Source organism: Mobula hypostoma, chromosome 30 (assembly GCF_963921235.1).
Source record: "Mobula hypostoma chromosome 30, sMobHyp1.1, whole genome shotgun sequence".
Lineage (NCBI taxonomy): Eukaryota > Metazoa > Chordata > Chondrichthyes > Myliobatiformes > Myliobatidae > Mobula > Mobula hypostoma.
In genome coordinates this window covers 13,333,083-13,357,602 of record NC_086126.1, presented here as the reverse complement: position 1 = coordinate 13,357,602, position 24,520 = coordinate 13,333,083, and the positions used below count along the sequence as shown (strand labels likewise).

The following is a 24,520-nucleotide window of genomic DNA, read 5'->3' as shown; positions in this document are numbered from 1 at the left end:
TCGTTGTTGTGACACCACTCGGCCAGATTTTCACTCTCCCTCCTGTACACTGATTCATCACCACCTCTGAGCCGGCCCACAGCAGTGGTATCGTCAGCAAACTTGTATACGGCGTTGGAGCTGTGTTCAGCCGCAGTCGTAGGTGTAGGGAGAGTAGAGCAGGGGCCAAGCACACCGCCTGGCGGTGCCCCTGTGCTGATGGACATCGTGGAGGGTGGTGCTGCAAATCCAAAATGAAATGTTGTTAGAGGACCGCGCAGCACACACAAAATGCCGGAGGAACTCATTAGGTCGGACAGCATCCGCGGAGAAGTCGACGTTTCGGGCCGAGGCCCTTCTTCAGGACTGAGAAGGAAGTGGGAAGTAAGTTGCCAGAATGAAAAGGAGAGGGGAAGAGGCGAGTCGGGAGGTGATCGGTGAGGCCAGGAGGGTGGAAAAGGCAAAGGGAAGAGGAGGAGCTGATAAGAGAGCAGAAAGGGGGTGGGGGGGGCAGGAGGGGACCCAGGGGGAAGTAATAGGCAGGTGCAAAGTAGTAACGGGTCAGAGTGGGGAATGGAGGAAGAGGGGGAGCAAATTTGTTCATCAGGAGAAGTCAATGCTCATGCAATCGTGTTGGAGGCTACCCAGATGGAATAGAAGGTGTTGTCCTCCACCCTGAGGGTGGCCTCACCTGGGCACAGGAGGAGGCCACGGACCAACACATTGGAATGGGAGTCCTGGAAAATCTCCGCACCCTCCTCAAAGCTTTCACGTCCGAACAGGACTGAACACAATACTCCCAAGTGTGACCGAACCAGAGATTTACAGAGCCGCGGTGTACCTCAAAAGCCCGACGAACGGAGGCCAGCACACCTTAACCAGCCCATCAACCCTACCCCTCGGTGCCCCCCCCCGGTGAATACCGAAGCAAAGTTTGCAGTCAGGACCCTCCCCTACCTCCTCTGACTCCAGGCACACCTTTCCTCTATTATCCCTGACTGGTCCTTCCCGCACTCTGTCCTGCACAATTGTGCTTTCCTCAATCCCACTCGCCAAGGCCTTCCCTCGTCCCCTTCCAGCTCTCCTACTTTTCACCCCAGCTTGGGCAATGCCGTGCCTGGAAGAGGTGGCTTCGGCGTCATTACCACACATCTCCAGCAGAGGGCAGGCTGTCGGCTGCCACACCCCATCTCCAGAGCGAGCCTGGTTCGATCCTGGCCTCCGACACTGTCCGCCTGCGTGCACCGAGTTTGCATGCTCTCCCTGCGAGCACGGGGGTGGGGGTTTCCCCGGGGAGAGAGGTGGGACTCAGCCAATTCCAACCTGTGTACGGCTTTCCCCCGCAATCATAATCAGGTTTATTGTCACTGTCATGTCGTGAAGTTTGTCGTTTTGTTCCAGCAGCATAGTACAATACACATATAGGCATCTGTTAAGTCTCATGAGACCTTGGAAGGTTTCCAGGGCGCAGGCCTGGGCGAGGTTGTATGGAAGACCGGCAGTTGCCCATGCTGCAAGTCTCCCCTCTCCACGCCACCGATGTTGTCCAAGGGAAGGGCACTAGAACCCATACAGCTTGGCACCGGTGTCGTCGCAGAGCAATGTGTGGTTAAGTGCCTTGCTCAAGGACACAATGCGCTGCCTCAGCCAAGGCTCGAACTAGCGACCTTCAGATCACTAGACGAACGCCTTAACCACTTGGCCACGCGCCAACACAATACACAAGATATAGCATAAATTACAATTGAAATTTTATATAATTGGTGCGAAAAGAGAGCAAAATTAGTGAGGTAGTGTTCATTGTCTGTCCAGAAATCTGATGACGGAGGGGAAGAATCTGTTCCCAAAACACTGAGTGTGTGTGCCTTCAGGCTCCTGTACCTCCTCCCTGATGGTAGCAATGAGAAGAGGGCATGTCCTGGGTGGTGGGGGTCCGTAATGATGGACGCTGCCTGTTTGAGGCACCTCCTTCTGCAGGTGACCTCAATGGTGGAGTTGGCTGAGTTTACGAACCTGTATAGTGGAGCTGCGGGCCGCTGGAGGGCCTCTGGAAGAGGTGGTCCCTCAGGAGGGTGCCATCCGAAGCCCGAAGACCCAAAGCTCAAGATTCAACCCCTCTTGAACCGACCAGAAGAAAAAAATCCTAACACTACTTCATTCTGACTTTCTTTTCCTCTCAACGTGTACGAACACTGTTATGTCTATTCTTTAGTCTGATTTATGCACAATTTATGTTAATTTATGCACACCCCAACTCCCCCCCTTCATCCCGCTTCCTCTGAAGTCCCCCCCCCCCCACCCCACCTGATTCGTGTCTGCTTAGCTTTCAAACCGGGTCTCCCGCTCAGTCCTTGCCGTGGTAACCGGGTGGGGCCTGGTCGGCAGCAACTCCCAGAGGCCTGAATCGAGTCTCGGGCACACCCCTGCTCATCCGTTGCACCCAGCGAACGTGCTCCTGGGTTCCCTTACCACCACCGCAATGTCAACGAGCTCCGAGTATCTTCCCCCCACCCCCCCCACACCATGTGCCATGTTTAACTCCGCGAGAAACAGGAGCACATTCGGCCATTCGGCCCATCGGGTCTGCTCCGCCATCCCATCACGGCTGATTTATTTTTCCCCTCAAACCCATTCTCCTGCTTCCCCCCCCCACCCTTATCCTGCCTCTCTCTGCCCCCTGAAGAATGGGACCGACAAACCCCAGAGGGGAGGTGGGCGCCCCTCACCAGGGGCCGCTGCAATGTGACAAGGGGGCATCAGTAGCGCAGGGAGCTCCTGCCGAAAGGACAGCCAGTGGAACGCTGGCGCGGCTGGGAGGGCCGCTGTCCGTCAGCCCCAGGGACCTGGTGGGGTGCGGGTCGATCCTGCCCACCCCAGCAGTGAGAGTGAGAGAGGGCGGGCAGGTGGGGAGAGAGAGCACACTGGGTGGGGGTAGCCCCCAGCACATCCTCAGCCTGTGCCGGTCGCCGACACAAACCGATACGTTTCCCTGTACGTTAAACCTAATCTTTAAACGTGTCAATGTGAAATGTACAGAGAATCAGCTAGTGGGGGTGGAGGGGGGGGAAGAATCTCCGAGAGCTGGGCTGGACTCAATGGGCCGAATGGCCTCATCCCCCTGTCATCATGAATGACGGAACATGTCATTTACGCAGTACTTGGACAAGCCCGTGAATCAGGACTGTGGATAACGGGATAGGTACACGATGGCCAGCAGGGACTCGATGGGCTGATGGGCCTGTCCCCGTGCCCCATGACTAACGCAGAGGAGACTGCGTGTCCGCCGGCTCAGGACAGTGGCTGCCGGGCCCGACGCAAAATGCAAGTAACACCCGTCTGTTCGAGGCGCGATACAGAAGCGTTTCTTTTTAAACCAATACCAGATCTCCCTCGGCGAGGGAACCTGTCAGAATTGCCCCTTTTCCACCAGATCCACCCATTCGCCAACAGCTCCGTCACCCCGTGGTCCCTCTGGATCCAGGGGCAGGGGGTGGTTGGTTGGTGACAGGTTCCGTGGACGGCGGTGGGTGGGCAAGAGTGTGAGAGACACACACAGAGAGACAGGCACGTCAGAGGACCCCACCCAGAGAAGCCCCCACGGACTTCACCACCACCCCCCGCCCCCAGTGTCCAAGCCTCTCATTCAGCCGAGCTTCGTGTGGACCAGCGAGTACAGCTTGACGCCTCCCTTGGCCGACGGGCACAGCTCCTGCCACCTGCTCGCGTCCTCCTCGAGCGCCAGGACGTCCTGTGGAGAGAGAAAAACGTCAGTGTGCTGATCACGGCCGGGCCTGGAAAATTCAGTGACGGCGGCTGAGGGACTGAAGTGTTGGACTGGAGTCACTCAAAGGACCATCCCTCCCCTCCACCCCCACCAGAGTGATCACCTTCACCCCGGGATTCTGGTTAAACAGCTCATCAGCGAGAGCGGAACTCGGGGTCCCACCGCCCCACACTTCCTCCCTCACTGGGAACTCCACTAGGCTCGAACTCGCAGCTATCCAGTCACGGGAAGGTGTAAGTGTGTGTGTGAGTGTGTACAGGGTGGGGGAAAGGGCCCTCTCCCCCCGGACATTCTCCCCTCTTCCCTCCGACGGAGGATACAAATGCCCGGGAGAACATACTGCAAACGCAGTCTCTCTCCACGAACCAACTTCTCCCACGCTAAAGGTGAACTCCCCGTCTACTTTGTCACGGCCCCGCCCCCCTCTGCCCGCGCCTCACTCCCTCTGTGACCGTAGCGCTCTCTTCTCCACCGTCACCTTCTCCCTGCCTCAGCACGGCGTGATCCGTCCGGACGGCTCCCGTGATCGAGTTTTTCCCACTCTGTCCCAACGTCATGTGATAATAAACAAGTCCAACCCAACTCGCTGGGAACCCTCCCTCCCCACTATTAAACCCGCCAGGTTCACTGGGAAATTTTGTAGAATAGAAATTGACATCTCAAAATCAACCTGAATTTTTAAAAGTTTCAGAAGTTTTAAACATTCGATAGTTCAGAAAACACTCTAGTCTGGCCAGGTCCCAATTTTGCCAGATTATCAAGTTTTACTTCACTGGACTTTGAGTCCAAGACCTAACTGCAGTTCCTAGGTCCCTTATGGTCTGGGACAGGGGGACACCCCTTACCATCAGGGACTTGGGGGGGGTGGGGGGGCACCCTCTCCCCATCTGAAACAGGGGACCCTTCCTCTTTGCATTGCTACCATCAGGGGGGAGGTAACAGGAGCCTGAAGACACACACTCAACATTTTAAGAACAGCTTCTTCCCCTCCGCCACCAGATTTCTGAACGGTCCATGAATCCATCAACACTACCTCACTGTCCCTCTTTTGTAACTATTAATTGATTTATTACTGTACCTTTCAACAGACTGAATGGCCTAACTCTACTTGTAGTCAGAGTATTTTTTTAAAGAAACTGTCTTGCACAAAACCAGAAATTTGACGGTGTTTGCCCGATTCTGGGAACGACACCGCCAGCTAGCTGGAGAAGGGGATGCCGGTTACCTGGCGGCTGATGAAGACGATGTTGGTCGATTCCTGAGCCTCCGGGCCACCGATCAGATAACGCTGCCTCACCTCCTCCGAGGTCAGCCTGCACCTGTCCGGAGGAACACGCAGGAAGGTGTGAGGCCGGAGAGAGTGGCGGACTCGGGCCCCCCCCCACCGATACATCGCGGCACGCCCCCTCCTCTCTCCCCCACAGGGTCTACAGGAGGAGACACCCTCCGCCGAAAATCTGGGCGGGGCCACCTTCTCACAGCTCCCATCGGGCAGGACGTCCAAAGTCCCCCACCCCCGGGTCCAGGAGCAGCGACCTCCCTTCTTCAGCCGCTCGGTTCTCGAACCGACCGGCCACACCACCCTAACCACCACCTCAGTGACCAATCTTCAGAACGCTGGACTTCATTTTTTTGGGGGGGTTCTAGATCTTTCTTTGTATAATCCTGATGTAAAAATCATGTCTGTGTTTGTGTTTTTTTCTTGGGAACGTTGTACATCTGAGGCCATCTGCCTGGGGTGCTGCCTCCATTCCAGTCATGCGGACTCGCACTTGTGCAGATGACAGTAAACCCGACTTCGACCCGACCCCTGGGTCTTCAGATTCGATCGAGTACCTCCCGCTCTTCTAACTCCCAGCTGTTGGAACCCAGCATGCTTGGAGATACTTCACGGGTGTTGGGGGGGCGGGGAACGAAAAGCAATTCAGCTGAGGTTTTGTAAGGCACCGGGCAGGGCGCACTTGGGAGTATTGAGAGCAGTTTTGGGCCCCCTATCTCGGAAAGGAGGTGCTGGCGTCGGTGGGGGGAGGGGGGGGGTCTTGAGAATGATGTCGGGAGTGAAAAGGTTAACATGCAATGAGCATTTGAGCACCTGGGCCTGTCCTCGCTAGAGTTTAGAAGAATGAGCAGCTGGGGGTGGAATCTCATTGAATATTGAAAGGCCTAGTGGACGTGGAGAGAATGTTTCCTAATGTGGGAGAGTCTAGCACTAGAGGAAAGAGTCTCAGAACACACGGATTTCTCTTTATAATAGAGATGGGGAGGAATTTCTTTAGCCAGAGGGTGGTGAATCTGTGGAATTCATTGCCATGGATGGTCGTGGTGGACAATCCACTGGGTATATTTAAAGCAGAGATTGATCGGTTCTTGATTAGTCAGGGCGTCAAGGATTACGGGGAGAAGGCAGGAGAATGGGGGTGAGATTAGTTCCTTGGTTAGGTGCAGTGTTGTGTGACATCATCTTTATGTGTCAGCTCATATGACATCATCATTATGTGCCACATCATATGACGTGGACAACCCATGACCATGATTGCTCTTGGCACATGGTTTGCCATCGCCTTCTTCTGGGCAGTGTGAGTCTTTACAAGATGGGTGGCCCTGTAGCCACTATCAATACTCTTCAGAGACTGTCTGTCTGGCGTCAGTGGTCGCATAACCAGGACTTGTGGTCTGCACCGGCTGCTCGTACGACTGTCCACCACCTGCTCCCATGGTTTCCCGTGACCCTGATCGGGGGGCTAAGCAGGTTCTACACCTTGCCCAAGGGTGACCCGCAGGCTAGCGGAGGGAAGGAGCACCTCACACCTCCCCTGGTAGAGATGCATCTCCATCTCTCTCTCTCTCCCTCTCGTTTGCACATTCTCTGTGGCCAGGTGGGTTTCCTTCCACACCATTAGATATAGGAGCAGAATTAGGCCATTTGGCCCATCGAATCTGCTCCACCATTTCATCCTGGCTGATCTGTTTTCCCTCTCAGCCCCAATCTCCTGCCTTCTCCTCGTATCCCTTCATGCCTCCATCAATCAAGAATCTATCAACCTCATATACTCGGCGACTTGGCCTCTGTAGCCTCCTGTGACAACGAATTCCACAGATTCACCACTCTCTGGCAAAATAAATTCCTCATCTCCATTCTAAATGGACGTCCCTCTATTCTGAGGCTGTGTCCTCTGGTCTTAGACTCCCCCTCCATAGAAAACATCCTCTCCACATCCACTCTAACAAGGCCTTTCACCATTCGATAGGTTTCAATGTGGTTACCTCTCACTCTTCTGAATTCCAGTGAACACAGGCCCAGAACCATCAAACGCCCTTCATATGACAAGCCATTCAATCCTGGAATCATTTTCGTGAACTTCCTTTGAACCCTCTTCAGTTTCGGCATATCCTTTCTAAGATAAGGGGCCCAAAACTGCTCACAATAATCCAAGTGAGGCCTCACTGGTGCTTTATAAAGGCTCAGCATTACATCCTCGCTTTTATATTCTAGTCCTCTCGAAATGAATGCTAACATCACATTCCTCACCACCAACTCAACCTGCAAATTAAGCTCCAGGGAATCCTACACAAGGACTCCCAATTCCTTCAGTGGCATGTGGGGTCGGCAGGTTAATTGGCCGCCTGTCTCCCCCCCCCCCCCCGGTGTGTCAGTGAGGGGTAGAAATGAGGCAGGGGAACAGCTGATGAGAATAAGGTAGTGTAGCGGTCAGCAAAACACTTTACAGCGCCAGTGACCCAGGTTCAATTCCCGATGCTGCCTGTAGGGAGTTTGTACGTTCTCCCTGTGACTGTGTGTGTTTCCTCCGGGTGCTCCGGTTTCCTCCCACAGTCCAAAGACGTACAGGTTAGGGTTATTAACTTGTGGGCATGCTATGTTATTGTAACACCTTGGGAAAGGTTTCACTGCTAAATTAATGGTTTTTCTGTAGATGCACTGCTAATGTCATGGTTTTCCTGTAGCAGCAGAGTTTGGGTTATGGCTAGAGATAACGGGGGCTTCGGAATGTGCGCCGTCCAATGGAGGGAGTGTTTTTTCTTGTTGTGTGCCTGAGAGCGAGGTGATCTGCGTCTTTTGTTCGGCGAGGGATGAAGAGAGAACATGCCAGAAAGGAGAGGTTGTAGCCAGCAGGACGGGATGGACTTGGACTGGGGCTGGGAGTCAACGAAGCCTGGGGAAATCGATGGAGGACCAGCGGAAGGGAAACTGTGAGCTTCAACGTGCATGTTAGACTGTTTCATTAGAATGGGCCCTTTTCTTTACTAACCTGCTGTTATTTCGTGGTACTGATTTGTAATGGGGGAACAGCATCCACACAAACAAGAGATTTCACACATGGCGGGGCCAGGGACAGACTAACATTATGTTAGACTCGTGTTAGTCAGTGACGCAAAGACAACACAGTTCGCCATATGTTTTGATGTATAAGTGAGAAGTAAAGCTGATCTTTAAAACTTTCTCTTTAAAAATGGGATCAGTAGGCATTGGGACTTTGATGACTGTACCTGATCATTCCCCCACCCTGACCCCGTGTGGCAAGGAGGGGTGTGGGGAGTGGAAATACAATATTCAGAAGAGAGACGTGCCCGTACCTGACGTAGAACTCTGCACTGGCTCTCCCGGCACTCCTGTTGTTCCGCACAATTCCCAGCAGCATGGGTCTGCTTAAACTGTCCAAGGGGATGTTAACCTGGAGAGGCGGGGAGAGGGGGAGAGGGGAGAGGGTGAGTGGGGAGGGGGAGGGGGGAAAAGGGAGGGGAGAGAGAGGGGGAGAGAGAGGGGGGGAGAGAGAGGGGGAGAGAGAGGGGGAGAGAGAGGGGGGAGAGAGAGGGGGAGAGAGAGGGGGAGAGAGAGGGGGAGAGAGAGGGGGAGAGAGAGGGGGAGAGAGAGGGGGGAGAGAGAGGGGGGAGGGGGGAGAAGGGGGGAGAAGGGGGAGGGGGAGGAGGGGGGTATGAAGCAAACAACATTACAGACCCACTTTCTCTTTGACCGCAGCTCTCATGCATAACACAACAGAAGATTATTTCTAATGTATAAATGTTTCTCTATCTTATATCAGTGTTATTACCCCAAATGGCAACCAGACACAAGATACAGGGGTAGAATTAGGCCATTCGGCCCATCACGTCTTCTCTACCACTCCATCATGCCCGATTTACTTCCCCCCCCTCAACCCCATCCTCTCCGTAACCTTTGATGCCCTGACTGATCAGGGACCTATCACTTCTCTGCTTTAAATGTACCCAACGACACCCAGATCCCCCTGAACAAATACATCCCGTCGAGGGGAGAGAGGAAAGGGAAGGGTCGACTGCTTGCTCTTTGCCGTCCGGCCTGCTGAGTTCCTTCAGCATTCTTTAGCCAGGGGGTGGTGAATTTGTTGCCACGTGCAGCTGTGGAGGCCAGGTCATTGGGTGTATTTAAGGCAGAGATTGATCAGTTCTTGATTGGACATGGCATCAACGGTTACGGGGAGAGGGCCGGGAATTGGGGTTGAGGAGAAAAAAAGAGGATCAGCCATGATTGAATGGTGGAGCAGACTCGATGGGCCAGATGGCCTAATTCTGCTCCTATGTCTTACAGTTGATTGGATAAAGCTCGAAAACAGGCCCCTTGGCCTACCGAATCCATGGCAACCATTAACCATCCATTACACCTCCCTCCCCCCCACTCAAATGAACCAACAAGAAAAAACACCGGTCACCACAGTTTAGCCACACTAGATCAATGTGCACTAAAATGTTTTTTTTAAGAAACATAGGAAACCTGCAGCACAATTCAGGCCCTTCGGCCCACAAAGCTGTGCCGAACATGTCCTTACCTTAGAAATTACCTCGGGTTACCCGCAGCCCTCTATTTTTCTAAGCTCCATGTACCTGTCCAGGAGTCTCTTGAAAGACCCTATCGTATCCACCTCCACCACCGTCGCCGGCAGCCCATTCCACACACCCACCACTCTGAGTAAAAAACTTACCCCTGACATCTCCCCTGTACCTACTCCCCAGCACCTTAAAACTATGCCCTCTCATGTTAGCCATTTCAGCCCTGGGGAAAAGCCTCTGACTATCCACACGATCAATGCCTCTCATCTTCTTATACACCTCTATCAGGTCACCTCTCATCCTCCGTCGCTCCAAGGAGAAAAGGCCGAGTTCACTCAACCTATTCCCATAAGGCATGCTCCCCAATCCAGGCAACATCCTTGTAAATCTCCTCTGCACCCTTTCTATGGTTTCCACATCCTTCCTGTAGTGAGGCGACCAGAACTGAGCACAGTACTCCAAATGGGGTCTGACCAGGGTCCTATATAGCTGTAACATTACCTCTCGGCTCCTAAACTCAATCGCATGGTTGATGAACGCCAATGCACCGTATATCTTCTTAACCACAGAGTCAACCTGCGCAGCAGCTCTGAGTGTCCTATGATCTCTGATCCTCCACACTGCCAAGAGTCTTACCATTAATATTATATTCCGCCATCATATTTGACCTACCAAAATGCACCACCTCACACTTATCTGCGTTGAACTCCATCTGCCACTTCTCAGCCCAGTTTTTCCATCCTATCAATGTCCTGCTGTGACCTCTGACAGCCCTCCACACTATCCACAACACCCTCAACCTTTGTGTCATCTGCAAATTTACTAACCCATCCTCATCCAGATCATTTATAAAAATCACAAAGAGTAGGGGTCCCGGAACAGATCCCTGAGGCACACCACTGGTCACCGACATCAACGCAGAATTTGACCTGTCTACAACCACTCTTTGCCTTCTGTGGGCAAGCCAGTTCTAGATTCACAAAGCAAGGTCCCCTTGGGTCCCATGCCTCCTTACTTTCTCAATAAGCCTTGCATGGGGTACCTTATCAAATGCCTTGCTGAAATCCATATACACTACATCTACGGCTCTACCTTCAGCAATGTGTTTTGTCACATCCTCAAAAAATTTAATCAAGCTTGTAAGACATGACCTGCCTTTGACAAAGCCATACTGACTATTCCTAATCATATTATGCCTCTCCAAGTGTTCATAAATCCTGCCTCTCAGGATCTTTTCAATCAACTTACCAACCACTGAAATAAGACTGTAATTTCCTGGGCTATCTCCACTCCCTTTCTTGAATAAGGGAACAACATCCGCAACCCTCCAACCCTCCAGAACCTCTACCGTCCCCATTAATGAAGCAAAGATCATTGCCAGAGGCTCAGTAATCTCCTCCCTCGCTTCCCACAGTAGCCTGGGGTACATCTCGTCCAGTCCTGGAGACTTATCCAACTTGATGTTTTCCAAAAGCTCCAGCACATCCTCTTTCTTAATGCCTATATGCTCAAAGCTTTCAATCTGCTGTAAGTCATCCCTACAAGCGCCAAGATCCTCTTCTGTAGTGAATAGTGAAGCAAAGTATTCATTAAGTATCTCTGCCATCTCCGGTTCCATACACACTTTTCCATTGTCACACTTGATTGGTCCTACTCTCTCACCTCTTATCCTTTTGCTCTTCACATACTTGTAGAATGCCTTGGGGTTTTCCTTAATCCTGTCTGCCAAGGCCTTCTCATGGCCCCTTCTGGCTCTAATTTCATTCTTAAGCTCCTTACTGCTAGCGTTATAATTTTCTAGGTCTCCATCATTACCTAGTTTTTTTAAAAACCTTTTGTAAGCTTTTCTTTTCTTCTTGACTAGATTTACAACAGCCTTTGTACACCTCGGTTCCCGCACCCTACCATCCTTTCCCTGTCTCATCGGAACGTACCTGTGCAGAACGGCACGCAAATATCTCCTGAGCACAGACATGCTGCTGGAAATTCAGAGCAACACACACAAAATGCTGGGGGAACTCAGGTCAGGCAGCATCCGCGGAGGGGGATAAACAGTTGACGTTTCAGGCAGAGACTCTTCATCAGGACTGGTTTCACTTATAACTTTTGTGGTCACAGAGAAACGGTATCAGGGCAACTGGAATCCATCAGTGCTGGCTGATTATTGTTGGACACTTAAGCAAGAAGCCTCAGACACCCAGTGCAAATGAAAACCAGCAACAAAACATTCCTGGCTTAGCCGAACTATTGCACCGCCATGCTATTAAACACATTATATTCAACAAAAGTTAACTTTTTGTTTCTCCAAATTCCTGCGTGATATAAGTAGTCTGAAATTATATTTGTGTTCATCTTCAAGCACTCTATCATAACCAGAAAAATTTTCCAAGGACACACTTTAAAAAAAAACTTGTTGTCCAGTGTTACCCGCCACCTTGTACACCTTCCCCTCCCCAACCTTATTCCGGTTTAGACCACAGGATATAGAAGAAAAATTAGGCCATTCGGCCCATCAAATCTGCTCCACCATTTTATCATGGCTGATCTATTTTCCCTCTCAGCCCCAATCTCCTGCCTTCTCCCCATATCCCTTCATGCCATGACCAATCACGAATCTGACAACCTCTGTCTGACTTTGCCTCCACAGCTGCCTGTGGCAACAAATTCCACAGATTCACCACTCTCTGGCTAAAGAAATTCCTCCTCATCTCCGTCCTAAATGGACACCCCTCTAGTCTGAGGCTGTGTCCTCTGGTCTTAGACTCCCCCACCATGGGAAGCATCCTCTCTTCATCCACTCTGTTGAGGTCTTTCAACATTCGATAGGCTTTAATGAGATTCCCCCCTCGTTCTTCTGAATTCCACCCTTTCACTAAAGGGACGCCCTTTTATTCTGAGGCTGTGTCCTCTGGTCCCAGGCTCTCCCACTATTGGAAACGTCCTCTCCACATCCTCTTCAGATATGTCCATACGTGGCCTCCTCTACTGCCATGATGAGGCTAAACTCAGGTTGGAGGAGCAACACCGCATATACCGTCTAGGTAGTCTCCAGCCCCTCGGTATGAACATAGAATTCTTCAACTTCCAGTAATTCCCTCCCTGCCCCATCCCTATGTCACTCTGCTCCCTCCCCCAGCTGCCTATCACCTCCCTTATGGTTCCACCTCCTTCTACTACCCATTGTGTTTTCCCCTATTCCTCCTTCACCTTTCCTGCCTATCACCTCCCCCACCCCTTTATCTTTCCCCTTACTGGTTTTTCACCTGGAACCTACCAGCCTTCTCCTTCCCACCCTCCCCCCACCTTCTATATAGGGCCTCTGCCCCTTCCCTCTACAGTCCTGACGAAAGGTTCTGGCCTGAAACGTCAACTCATCGTTTCCATGGATGCTGCCCGACCTGCTGAGTTCCTCCAGCGTGTTGTGAGTGTTGCTCCTCTCCACATCCGTTCCACCTGGGCCAGTATTCAGTCGGTTTCAATGAGATCCCCCCCTCATTCTTCTGTCTCCCACTTCCTTTTGAGTTTTGGATCAAAATCAATGGTACATGGCTCTGCATAGAGGATGTGTTTTTTTTTGGTCCTAATTCTGTTTTCTTGCAAACATATGGTGCAGACTTTATGTTTAATTATTGTGAACACTACGTATCAGGTGCCCCGTGCCCGCGATGCTGCTGCAGGTACGTCTCTCGGTGCAGCCGCGCATACCCGCGCTGGGGCAAATACCAATAAACTCAGCTTTGATGAGACTGGGGGGCGGGCCAGCACCTCGGGAAGGGGCCGAACTGTCGGCGAGCCGCGCCCAGAGCAGTACCTCGTCGCGAATCTCTCCCAGAACGGAGGCAAAGAGCTCCCGAACGACCAGCTCAGCCGACAAGTGCTCCAGCCGGATCGATTCCTCCGGTACGTCGCCCGCAGCAGCCTGTAGAGGAGGTAAAGCGTGCGGTCAATGTGCCTACCAGGGTGGGGGCACCCTCTGTAAATCACAGAGGAGGGGGCCACTTGACCTTTCCTTCGGTTACAGTTCAAAAGTATATTTATTCATAATTAATACATACAAGGAAATAGTACAGAAAAACACACACAGACATAGGCACTCGTAGAAACAGACAGGCACGCACACACAGAGTGAAACACACACATTCACAGACTCACAGAAACAGACACTGATACACACAAACTCACACACAAACACTCTTACACACAGATTCACAGAAACACTCACACATACTCATTCACAGACACAGAAAGAGAGACACACACACATTCACAGACACTGATACACAAACTCACACAAACACTCTTACACACACATTCACAGACAGACAGACACACACACACACACAGAAAAGTGGAGACAGTGAGCAATTTCAAGTTCTTGGGTGTCAACATCTCTGAGGATCTGTCCTGCACCCAACATATCCATGCAGCTACAAAGGAGGCAAGAGAGCGGTTATATTTCATTAGGAGTTTTAGGAGAATTGTTACGTCACCAAAGACAATCACAAATTTCTACAGCTGTACGTGGAGAGCATTCTGACTGCCTGTATCACCGTCTGGTATGGGGGGGATGGAGGGCTACTGCACAGGATCGAAGTAAGCTGCAGAGAGTTGTAAACTCAGTCAGTTCCATCATGGGCACCAGCCTCCGTAGTATCCAGGACATCTTCAAGGAGCGGTGCTTCAGAAAGGCAGCGTCCATCATTAAGGATCCCCATCACCCAGGACATGCCCTCTTCTCATTGCTACCATCAGGGAGGAGGTACAGGAGTCTGAAGACACACACTCAACGATTCAGGAACAGCTCCTTCCCCTCTGCCGTCCGATTTCTGAATGGACATTGAACTCATGAACACTACCTCACTACTTTTTAAGTTCTGTTTTTGCACTAATTTTAACTTAACTATTTAATATATATACTTACTGTAATTCATGTTTTTTGTCGATTATTGATCGGTAGGAATTGAATAGAATTGACTATTTCTTACATCCTTCACATACACGAGGATTAAAAATCTTTACGTTACATCCCCGTCTAAATGTGCAATGTGCAGTTTACAGTAATTTGTAATAAAGATTATGTACAACAGGACAGTCAATATAACATAGAAATACAATTGTGTCAGCGTGAATTAATCAGTCTGGTGGCCTGGTGGAAGAAGCTGTCCCGGAGCCTGTTGGTCCTGGCTTTTATGCTGCGGTACCGTTTCCCGGGTGGTAGCAGCTGGAACAGTTTGTGGTTGGGGTGACTCAGGTCCCTAATGATCCTTCGGGCCCTTTTTACACACCTGTCTTTGTAGATGTCCTGAATTTCACATCTACAGATGCGCTGGGCTGTCCGCACCACTCTCTGCAGGGTCCTGCGATTAAGGGAGGTACAGTTCCCGTACCAGGCAGTGATGCAGCCAGTCAGGATGTTCTCAATTGTGCCCCTGGAGTAAGTCCGTAGGATTTGGGGACTCGTGCCAAACTTCCTCAACTGTCTGAGGTGAAAGGGGCGCTGTTGTGCTTTTTTCACCACACAGCCGGTGTGTACAGACCCTCCTGTCTTTGCTGCTACTGGAGAGGAGGTACAGGAGCCTAAAGGTTCAACACAACTTTTTAAGAACCGCTTCGTCCCCTCCGCCATCAGATTTCTGAACAGTCCTCAATTTGCGCGAATTATTTAGTGAAACTTATACTAATTTCTGCCACAAAACGCCGCCCAGTACGTCGATAGTTCTCAGTGCCGTCTCTGCCGGTCGGCGGGGAAGGCCAGACGCACGCCTGCGCCCTGCACGGGTGATGTGCCTACCTTGGGCTCGGGGTGCCCGCCCGGGATGTCCAGCAGACCCGACGCCTCAGCCACCCGGTCGCTCCTCCTGAGGAAGACGAAGTGGTCGTCGGCGGTGCAGAGCACGGCCCCGACGCCCAGGGGCTCGGCCAGGTAGGCCTGGCTGTCGCCCCAGTCCGCCAGGCCCTGCCGCCGCAGCGCGGGGGCCTGCACCGACCAGTTGGTGCCCAGGTAGTCCCGGTAGGAGGTGAGGCCCAGCCGCAGCAGAAGCCCCCCGGCCCGCAGCTCGGCCGAGTGGAAGCGGAACTTGGCGCCGTCGAAGAGCCAGGGCTGCCGGCGCCGCCGCTCCTCCCAGGTCTCCGCGATGCTGGCCTCGTGGCCCGGGAGGGGCCGGCGGTTGTAGGCCGGGGCCAGCTCGGCCCGCACGTGCTCCTGGGTCAGCTCGGCCGGCGAGGGGATCTGCAGCTCCACGCTGATGTCGGGATCCATCGCGCTCAACTCCGAGACATCCGGAGGGGGTGGGGGCACGGCTGGAACTGAAACAGAAACAGAGAGAGAGTTACAGTCGGGCGGCCAATTGGCCCCTCCGGCCTGTCCTACCATGTACTAACAGTGCCCAAGCAACCTTTCAACCTCAGACAGCATCTCAAGGCTGTCCCGAACCTGGTTTACCAGCGTCCCCTGCACGGATTCCGTCTCACTGCCCGCTGAATCAAGGGGAGGGGGAGGGAACGTCGAATCAGGACCATGAGAGGCCCGCGTCAGGCATTTTCGTGCCTTAAGGCTGATTTATACTTGTGCGTCAACAGAACGCCGTACTTACGCCACGAACCCTATGCAGAGCCTACGCGGATCCCTACGCTGTAGCCTGACGCGCACCTCTCCCACAATGTAACTACACGTTGCGGCAACGCAGACCGCAACAACTATGATTGGTCCGCTTGGTAGCATCGCATTTCCTCCTACGCTGCAATAGCTTCCCATTGGCTGACTGAAGGACAGGGAAGGAACTCTGGCTGCAATGCTTTCCATAAAGCTTTACAGACCTCCGAAATTATGGAGGGCGCATTTCGCTTTTACGAAAAAAGATGCTCGCTTTAAACTTGTTTACCCCGAGAAAGACTACCATGACCATGAAGCCCTGCGCGGGTAGGTGTGTGCCCGAATTGCAGAGCGACGCGGACACACCAACGCACAAGTTTAAATGCTCACAACGCGCATAGGCCACTTGCGTAGGTTACGGCGTCGTGTTGACACACAAGTATAAATCAGCCTTCACAAGGCACTGATTGGAAGTCTGTGTGGGGCGACTCTCCTTGCACAGACACCAGAGCAATGTATAGTTAAGTGCCTTGCTCAAGGGCACAAACACGCTGCCACAGCTGAGGCTCAAACTAGCGACCTTCAGATCACCAGACGAATGCCTTAACCACTTGGCCACATGCCCAACACAAAGACCTTAACCACCCCAGACATTCTCTCTTCTTCTTCCTCCCATCGGACAGGGGATACAAAAGCACGTACCACCAGGACAGCTTCACCCTGTTGTTATCAAACTCTTGAACAGACCTTTTGCATGAGAAGACAGACTGTTGGCCTCATGATCCACCTCATTATGATCTTGCACTTCATCGTTTACCTGCACTCTCTCTGTCGCTGTTATACTTTGTTCTGAATTGTTACTGCTTTACCATGCACTGTGTGATGATTTGACCTGTATGAACGGGGGAAAGACAATCTTCTCACTCTATCTGGGTACGTGGGCGAATAATAGACCAAAACCAAAAAAACAAATCTCTACAAAGAGGCCGGAGGCCATATCGGGGCAAAGTGAATGTGGGAGTGGCTGTGGGACTACTCTTCAGCTTGCAGGAAGATGCTTCACCGGTAGAAATCTAGTTTCCCCACAAAACTGCATTTCAGACAGTCTCCCCCCACCCCCAGCAATAGAAAGGCATGCAACTTAAATTCTCTCTGAGCCTCAATATAGATTAAAGTGTACGTGATTGAAGGGTGCAGCAAACCGCTTTTCAACTCTGCCACAGACGTTCCCAAACCCCGGCTGTGGAAGGAGGAGGGACGGGCAGGGGGCACGGGGAGAGGAAGGAGCTTCAAAGGTGGGGAGAACTCGATAGACCAGCCAAGGGTAGAGGACCCTGGCTGTTGACGATGAGCTTAGGTCAACTGCTTCCTCCCTCCTCACAGCCCACAGTGGAGACGAGGGCAGCTCCCAGCCTGGCAACGTTTGGTGGGTATGTCTGTGCCCAGGTAGCCGAGGAGAAAAGAACATGTAGAGACGACAGCTAACAGAGGTATTTCAGAGTAACACACAAACACACACAAATAGCAGGAGGAACCCAGCAGGTCAGGCAGCATCCGTGGAAATGAATACACAGTCGACGTTTTGGGCTGAAGTCAGGACTGAGATGGAAAGAGGAAGACGCCAGAATAACAAGGTGGGGCAGGAGGGGATGTATACTTACTAGAAGGTGATAGGTGAAGCCAGGTGGGCGGGAAAGGTCAAGGGCTGGAGAAGAAGGGATCTGATAGGAGAAGGGAGTGGACCAGAGGAGAAAGGGGAAGAGGTGACCCGGGGGGAGGTAATAGGCAGGTGAGAAGAGGTAAAAGGTCAGAGTGAAGAAGAGAGGAAGGGAGATGGGGGTGGAATTTGTTCACCGGAAGGAGTTTAATTTAAGGAGTGACATTTAATGGTGAGAAACAGGAAGAGTAAGTAGAAAGAAGATACAATTCGAGACAGAATTAAATATGGATATAATGGAGAAATGGGCTGAAAAAGTATCAGGAATCCTGAAAGAAAGATGAACATGTAAGGTGATCATAATGAAACCAGGATCCAATCTTCACATTTGAGAAGAATTAGGAAAAGATTTACTAAAATGTTTCCAAGGATGCGTGACTTTAAATACAAGGGCAAACTGGTGAATCTGGGTATGTTTTCCTTCAATAGTGATTGTGAAGTGATCTGATATTTAAAAATCTGTCCTTTTTAAAAAAAAAAGGATAGGTATAGGAAAGGAATGGAGGGTTATGGGCTGAGTGCGGGTAGATGGGACTAAGTGAGAGTAAGCGTTCGGCATGGACTAGAAGGGCCGAGATGGCCTGTTTCTGTGCTGTAATTGTTATATGGTTATATGGAGTAATTTATATTCATGCCATCGGGTTGGTAGTTCTTAAAGATAGTGGAGTGAAGGGATACGGGGAGAAGGCAGGAAAAGGGTACTGATTGTGGATGATCAGCCATGATCACAGTGAATGGCGGTGCTGGCTCGAAGGGCTGAATGGCCTACTCCTGCACCTATTGTCTATTGTTCCCCAGGCATTGCTCCCCCACCCTGAGGGCGGGCCTCTTCTTGGCACTAGAGGACTGACATGGTTCAAGGCGTTCTGAGATCATTTGGGGAGGACGAGAATGGGGACGCGTTATTGCCTTGCACTTTTCCTGCATCCTCCGCAACCATGACACTCTATTCTGCCTCTTGTTGCCGCTCCTCCCTTCCCCCCTGCGCCAATACACTGGTCTGTACGGACGGCATGCGGAAATAAAGTGCCCCCACTCAAACTGCGGCACGTGTGACAATAGTAGGTAGATTCGGAATTGAAACTTATCTACGGTCATCACTGTGCCAAGGTACAGGGAAAAGATTGAAAAGTTTGAATTCTGTTCATGCAGGTCAATTCATTAGAGAACACACACACACACACAAAACACGGGAAGAACTCAACGGGCCAGGCAGCACCCGCAGAAACAAGGGGACAGTCGACGTTTCAGGCCGAGACCCTTTGTCAGGACTAAGAAGGAAGAGGACAAGTCAGGGCAAGAAGGTGGGGAGTGAGCAGGAAGGAGTACAAGGTGGTAGGTGATAGGTGGAACCAGGAGAGGGGAGGGGGTGAAGTAAAGAGCTGGGAAGTCAATTGGTGAAAGAGATACAGGGCCGGAGAAAGGGGGAATCTGACAAGAGGGGACAGAAGAGCATGGTAGAAAGGGAAGGGGGGAGGAGCACTGGAGGGAGGGGAGCAAGAAATGCAAGTGGTAGGTGAAACTGGGAGAGGGGAAAGAGGGTGAAGTAAAGAGCAGGGCTTGACATGTATACGAGATTAAAATATCTCAAATTATCACAGAGTATCAAGGTAGAACAAGGTATAACAGTAGCAATGCAGAATAAAGTGTAACAGCAGCAGAGGAAGTGCAATGAAGGTAAACATACAAGGTAGATCCTGAGGCCAAGAATCTATCTGATCATACAAGGGCTCTGTTCAAGTGTCTGATATCAGCAGGGTAGAAGCTGTCCTCGAGCCCAGCGGTAAGTGCTTTTGGACTTTTCTATCTTCTGCTCAGCGGGAGGGGGAGAAAAGAGGAGTCCCAGGGTGGGTGAGGTTTTGGATTACACTGGTAGATGTACTGAGGAGAGAGTCCACGGAGGGGAGGCTGGTTCCTGGGATGTGCTGAGCCGTGCCCGCAACTCTCTGCAGCTTTCGGCCAGTGAGTCTTACTTCAGTGGTTGGTAAGTTGATGGAGAAGATCCTGAGAGGCAGGGTTTATGAACATTTGGAAAGGCATAATATGATTAGGAGTAGTCAGCTTGGCTTTGTCAAAGGCAGGTCGTGCCTTTCAAGCCTGATTGAATTTTTTGAGGATGTGACTAAACACATTGATGAAGGTAGAGCTGTAGATGTAGTGTATATGGATTTTAGCAAGGCATTTGATAAGGTACCCCATGCAAGGCTTACTGAGAAAGTAAGGAGGCATGGGGTCCAAGGGGACATTGCTTTGTGGATTCAGAATTGGTTTGCCCACAGAAGGCAAAGAGTGGTTGTAGACGGGTCATATTCTGCATGGAGGCTGGTGACCAGTGGTGTGCCTCAGGGATCTGTTCTAGGACCCCTACTCTTTGTGATTTTTATAAATGACCTGGATGAGGAAGTGGAGGGATGGGTTAGTAAATTTACTGATGACACAAAGGTTGGAGGTGTTGTGGATAGTGTGGAGGGCTGTCAGAGGTTACAATGGGACATTGATAGGATGTTAAACTGGGTTGAGAAGTGGTTTCAACCCAGATAAGTGTGAGGTGGTTCATTTTGGTCGGTCAAATATGATGGCAGAATATAGCATTAATGGTAAGACTCCTGGAAGTGTGGCAGATTAGAGGGATCTTGGGGTCTGAGTCCATAGGACACTCAAAGCTGCTGCGCAGGTTGACTCTGTGGTTAAGAAAGCGTACCTTCATCAACCTGGGATTGAGATCAAGAGCCGAGAGGTAATGTTGCAGCTATATAGGACCCTGGTCAGACCCCACTTGCTCACTGCTCACCTGCTCACTTCTGGTCGCCTCACTACAGGACAGACGTGGAAACCATAGAGAGGGTGCAGAGGAGATTTACAAGGATGTTGCCTGGATTGAGGAGCATGCCTTATGAGAATAGGTTGTGTGAACTCGGTCTTTTCTCCTTTAGTGACGAAGGATGAGAGGTGACCTGATAGAGGTGTTTAAGATAATGTTGATCATGTGGATAGTCAGTGGCTTTTCCCCAGGGCTGAAATGGCCAGCACGAGAGGGCACAGTTTTAAGGTGCTTGGAAGTAGGTACGGAGGAGATGACGGGGTAATTTAAAAAACGCAGAGTGGTGAGTGCGTGGAATGGGCTGCCAGTGACAGTGGTGGAGGTGGATATGACAGGGTCTTTTAAGAGACTCCTGGATAGGTACATGGAGCTTTAAAAAATAGAGGGCTGTGGGTAAGCCTAGATAGTTCTGAGGTAGGTAGGGACATGTTTGGCACAGCTTTGTGGGCTGAAGGGCCTGTATTGTGCTGTAGGTTTTCCATGTTTCTATGTTTTTATGGTCACGGGCAAAGCAGTTTCCCTACCAAGCTGTAATCCATCCAGACAGGATGCTCTGTGGTGCTTCAGTAAAAAAATTAGCAAGGGTTGACGGAGACCCACCGAGTTCCTTCCAGTCTCCTGAGGAAGCAGACCAGAAGATATTGGGGAAGAATTACGCCACTCGGCCCATCGAGTCTCTGCTGTTCCATCATGGCTGATTTCAACCCTCTTCTCCTGCCGTTCGGTGCCCTTACTAATCAAAAGCCCAACACCAACCCCCGTGGCGCACCACTAGTCACTGGCAGGCAACTAGAAAAGGCTCCGTTTATTCCCACTCTTTGCCTCCTGCCACACAGTCAATGCTCTATCCATGCTGGTAACTTCCCTGTAATCCCATGGGCTTGTAACTTGTTAAGCAGCCTCATGTGTGGCACCTTGTCAAAGGCCTTCTGAAAGTCCAAGCGCACAACATCAGCCGATTCTCTGTTGTTGTTTCTTCAAAGAATTCCAACAGATTTGCCAGGCAAGGTTTCTCCTTCAGGAAACTACGTGGACTTCGCCTATTTTGTCACGTGCCTCCAACTGCCCCAAAATCCCATCCTTAATAATAGACTCTAACATCTTGCCAACATTGAAGTCAGGCTATTAACCGGCCATTAATTTCCTTTCTTCTGCCTCCCTCCCCTTTTAAAGAGTGAAGTGACACTTGCAATTTTCTAGCCCTCCGGAAAGACGTCAGTAAGATTGAAGAAGTGCAGAGAAAATTGACAAGGATGATGCTGGGACTTGAGGATCTGAGTTATAGGGAAAGTTATTGTTTGTTAAAGTTTGAATACATTAGGACTGCACTTTTTAGAACATAGAAGATTGAGAGGGGATTTGATAGAGGTATACAAAATCATGAGGGGTATAAATAGGGTAAATGCAAGCAGGCTTTTTCCACTGTGCTTGGGTGGGACTACAACCAGAGATCATGGGTTAAGGGTGAAAGGTGAAAAGTTTACGGGGAACACGAGCGGAAACTTCTTCACTCAGAGGGTGGTGAGAATGTGGGATTGAGCTGCCAGCAGAAGTGGTGCGTGCGAGCTCGATTTCAACATTTAAGAGAAGTTTGGATGGGTACACGGATGGGAGGGGGGTGGAGGGCTATGGTCCCAGTGCAGTTCGATGGAAGTAGGCAGTGTAATAATTCAGCATGGACTAGATGGGCCAAAGGGCCTGTTTCTGTATTGCATGGTTCTATGACACACTTTCCACTTCAGGGTGCATGGAATTCCTTGCTGGTGTGAAGCCCCATGGCTCCGACAGAGCAGGCTGTAAATTGGCTTTGTGGAAGGTACATGCACTGCGGGTTGAAGGGCCTGCTGCTGTACAGTTCTGTGCTCTGGATCAGAATCAGGTTTATTGGCAATGACATACGGTGGGGACCTGGGCTAAGGGGGTGGGGAATGGATCAGCAGCGATGAAGTGGTAGAGAAACTCGACGGGCCAAATGGCCTCCGACTGCTCCCATTTCTCATTGGCGCAACAGTTATGTTGCGAAATTGGAACTTGTCCTGTTGGAGAGCAACAATGTAATGAATACACTCTTTTCCATTGACGCTACCTGGCCTGCTGAGTTCCTCCAGCATTTTAGTGGGTGTGTTGCTTTAGATTTCCAGTTTTTTTTCCCTTGAAAGTGATGGGTGAAGCCAGGTGAGGCGGGGGGGGGGGAATGAAGTTGAAAGGAAGGGATGGGTGGGGATGGTAAAGGGCTGAAGGAGGAATCAGATTCGATACAGAGCAGCAGATGGGGGGGGAGGGAGAACGAGAACGAACGAACACACTACAGTGAAATTCTGACGGGTGGGGGGAATAGAACTTACCTTAATAATGTGGGCCATCGACAGCACAAGCGAGCAGGAGACCAGCTCCTGTCACTACGCGTGGCCACCATTTTAGCCAGCCAGTGATATACAGTACATCCTGCTTCACAGGGGCTCAGTGAGACGGTCTTACCTAGGAGGCCGGCTTCCGAGGGAACACCGCCTCAGCCCGTAGAACGCGGTGTAACAATGTATCTCATTCCATAAAACGCGGCGTAACAATGTATCTCATTGGGCGGAACGCGGTGTAACAATGTATCTCATTCGATAGAACGCGGTGTAACAATGTATCTCATTCGATAGAACGCGGTGTAACAATGTATCTCATTCCATAGAACGCGGCGTAACAATGTATCACATTCCACAGAACACATCCCACCCTGTAGAATGGGGAGTAACAAACTCTCACCGTGACCCTTATTCAGCGGCCGTCGTTGATAAATGCGCCCGAAAACTGATTCCGGGACGGGGCGAATTTCACAAAGCGGAAGTCAGAGTGCCACCTCAGTTACTATTGGTCCAGCGGGCTCCATGTAGCGGCCGAGCGCTCGAACTCGGGAGGAGGCGGCTGTTCGGCCCGTCGCTGCTGAGTGCTGATAGTAGTCGGGCATGATATTTCTCCCTCAATGCCTGTCTGTGGCTTTGTTGCATAGGGGACAGATTTTGGGTCAAGGTCCGGTGGGAAGACTACCCCACCCCCCCCCCGGCTCCAGTTCTGCAGCCTTCACCGCCACTGTGATGTGCCGTCAACATCGTCCGCCGGCTCCACCGTTGAGCTCAAGCGGGGTCTGCCTCCGCCTAGGAGCGCCGTTTTATTCCGAGGTCAGGGAACCTCCCAGGCCGAAAGGAGGCGGGGGCAACGGCGGCCCCTTTAAAACTCGCCGCAGGGTGCACAGTGACACAAGGAAGCCGTAGCTCTCCCCTTTTCAAATGCTTACCGGCGGGCTGTCTGTCTGTATCTTGTTTACGGCGGTTGGTATCCAGCTTAATGGTGCATTACCGCCACCCTCTGCTCCAGAATGTGCACTAGACATACATTCTAAATCCCTTCACCCAATCTCACACACACACACACCCCTACACTTCACCCTCCCATCTTTGACCATCCTAGTATCCTATTCCTGTTTATTCCTCATATTCTATAAAAAACCCCTGTACCCCTTAAAAATGCTAAAAATACCCGGACTTGTGCTCTCTCACCCATGCCCAGCAACCCTTTTAATGTGAATTCCTGCATCCCCAACTCCCTTAATTTATTTCTCATCATCTCTCTCTGTATCCCATACTTCCTGCAACACAAAACTACATGTTCTACTGACTCCTCTTCCTGACAGTCCTCACACAATCCTGTCTGGTGTTTCCCTATCATTTTCAATGTTTTGTTTAATGTACAGTGCCCCAGCCTTAACCTAGTCCACACAATTTCCTCTCTTCTGTTTCCATTACCTACCCTAGTAAC

General features: G+C 51.1%; 1 protein-coding gene across 6 annotated transcripts; it reads right to left on the bottom strand.

Annotated features, from left to right (window-relative positions):
* Positions 1–2,288: 2,288 nt before the first annotated feature.
* Positions 2,289–24,070, bottom strand: nudt22 (nudix (nucleoside diphosphate linked moiety X)-type motif 22). 6 transcript variants are annotated; one of them, XM_063036395.1, is made up of 6 exons: positions 24,000–24,070; positions 15,378–15,892; positions 13,398–13,505; positions 8,357–8,454; positions 4,989–5,082; positions 2,289–3,727 (listed from the first exon to the last, which is right to left on the bottom strand). In XM_063036395.1, the coding sequence occupies exons 2-6, from the start codon at positions 15,843–15,845 to the stop codon at positions 3,623–3,625; spliced, it is 873 nt and encodes a 290-aa protein (XP_062892465.1). In that variant the 5' UTR covers positions 15,846–15,892; positions 24,000–24,070; the 3' UTR covers positions 2,289–3,622. The 6 variants fall into 6 exon arrangements, with proteins under 6 accessions (XP_062892465.1, XP_062892462.1, XP_062892464.1 ...); XM_063036392.1 differs by lacking the exon at positions 24,000–24,070 and adding an exon at positions 23,471–23,946; XM_063036394.1 differs by lacking the exon at positions 24,000–24,070 and adding an exon at positions 23,195–23,440.
* Positions 24,071–24,520: the final 450 nt, after the last annotated feature.

What these genes read in the sequence shown, in the direction of transcription:
- nudt22 (XM_063036395.1), bottom strand. Translation starts at nt 15,845, where the DNA reads ATGGATCCCGACATCAGCGTGGAGCTGCAGATCCCCTCGCCGGCCGAG. An exon ending in TGGGAGAGATTCGCGACGAG is followed by an intron (nt 8,455 to 13,397) that starts GTACTGCTCTGG and finishes CCGCCTCTCCAG; the next exon opens with GTTAACATCCCCTTGGACAG. An exon ending in AGTGCAGAGTTCTACGTCAG is followed by an intron (nt 5,083 to 8,356) that starts GTACGGGCACGT and finishes TCCTCCGGACAG; the next exon opens with GTGCAGGCTGACCTCGGAGG.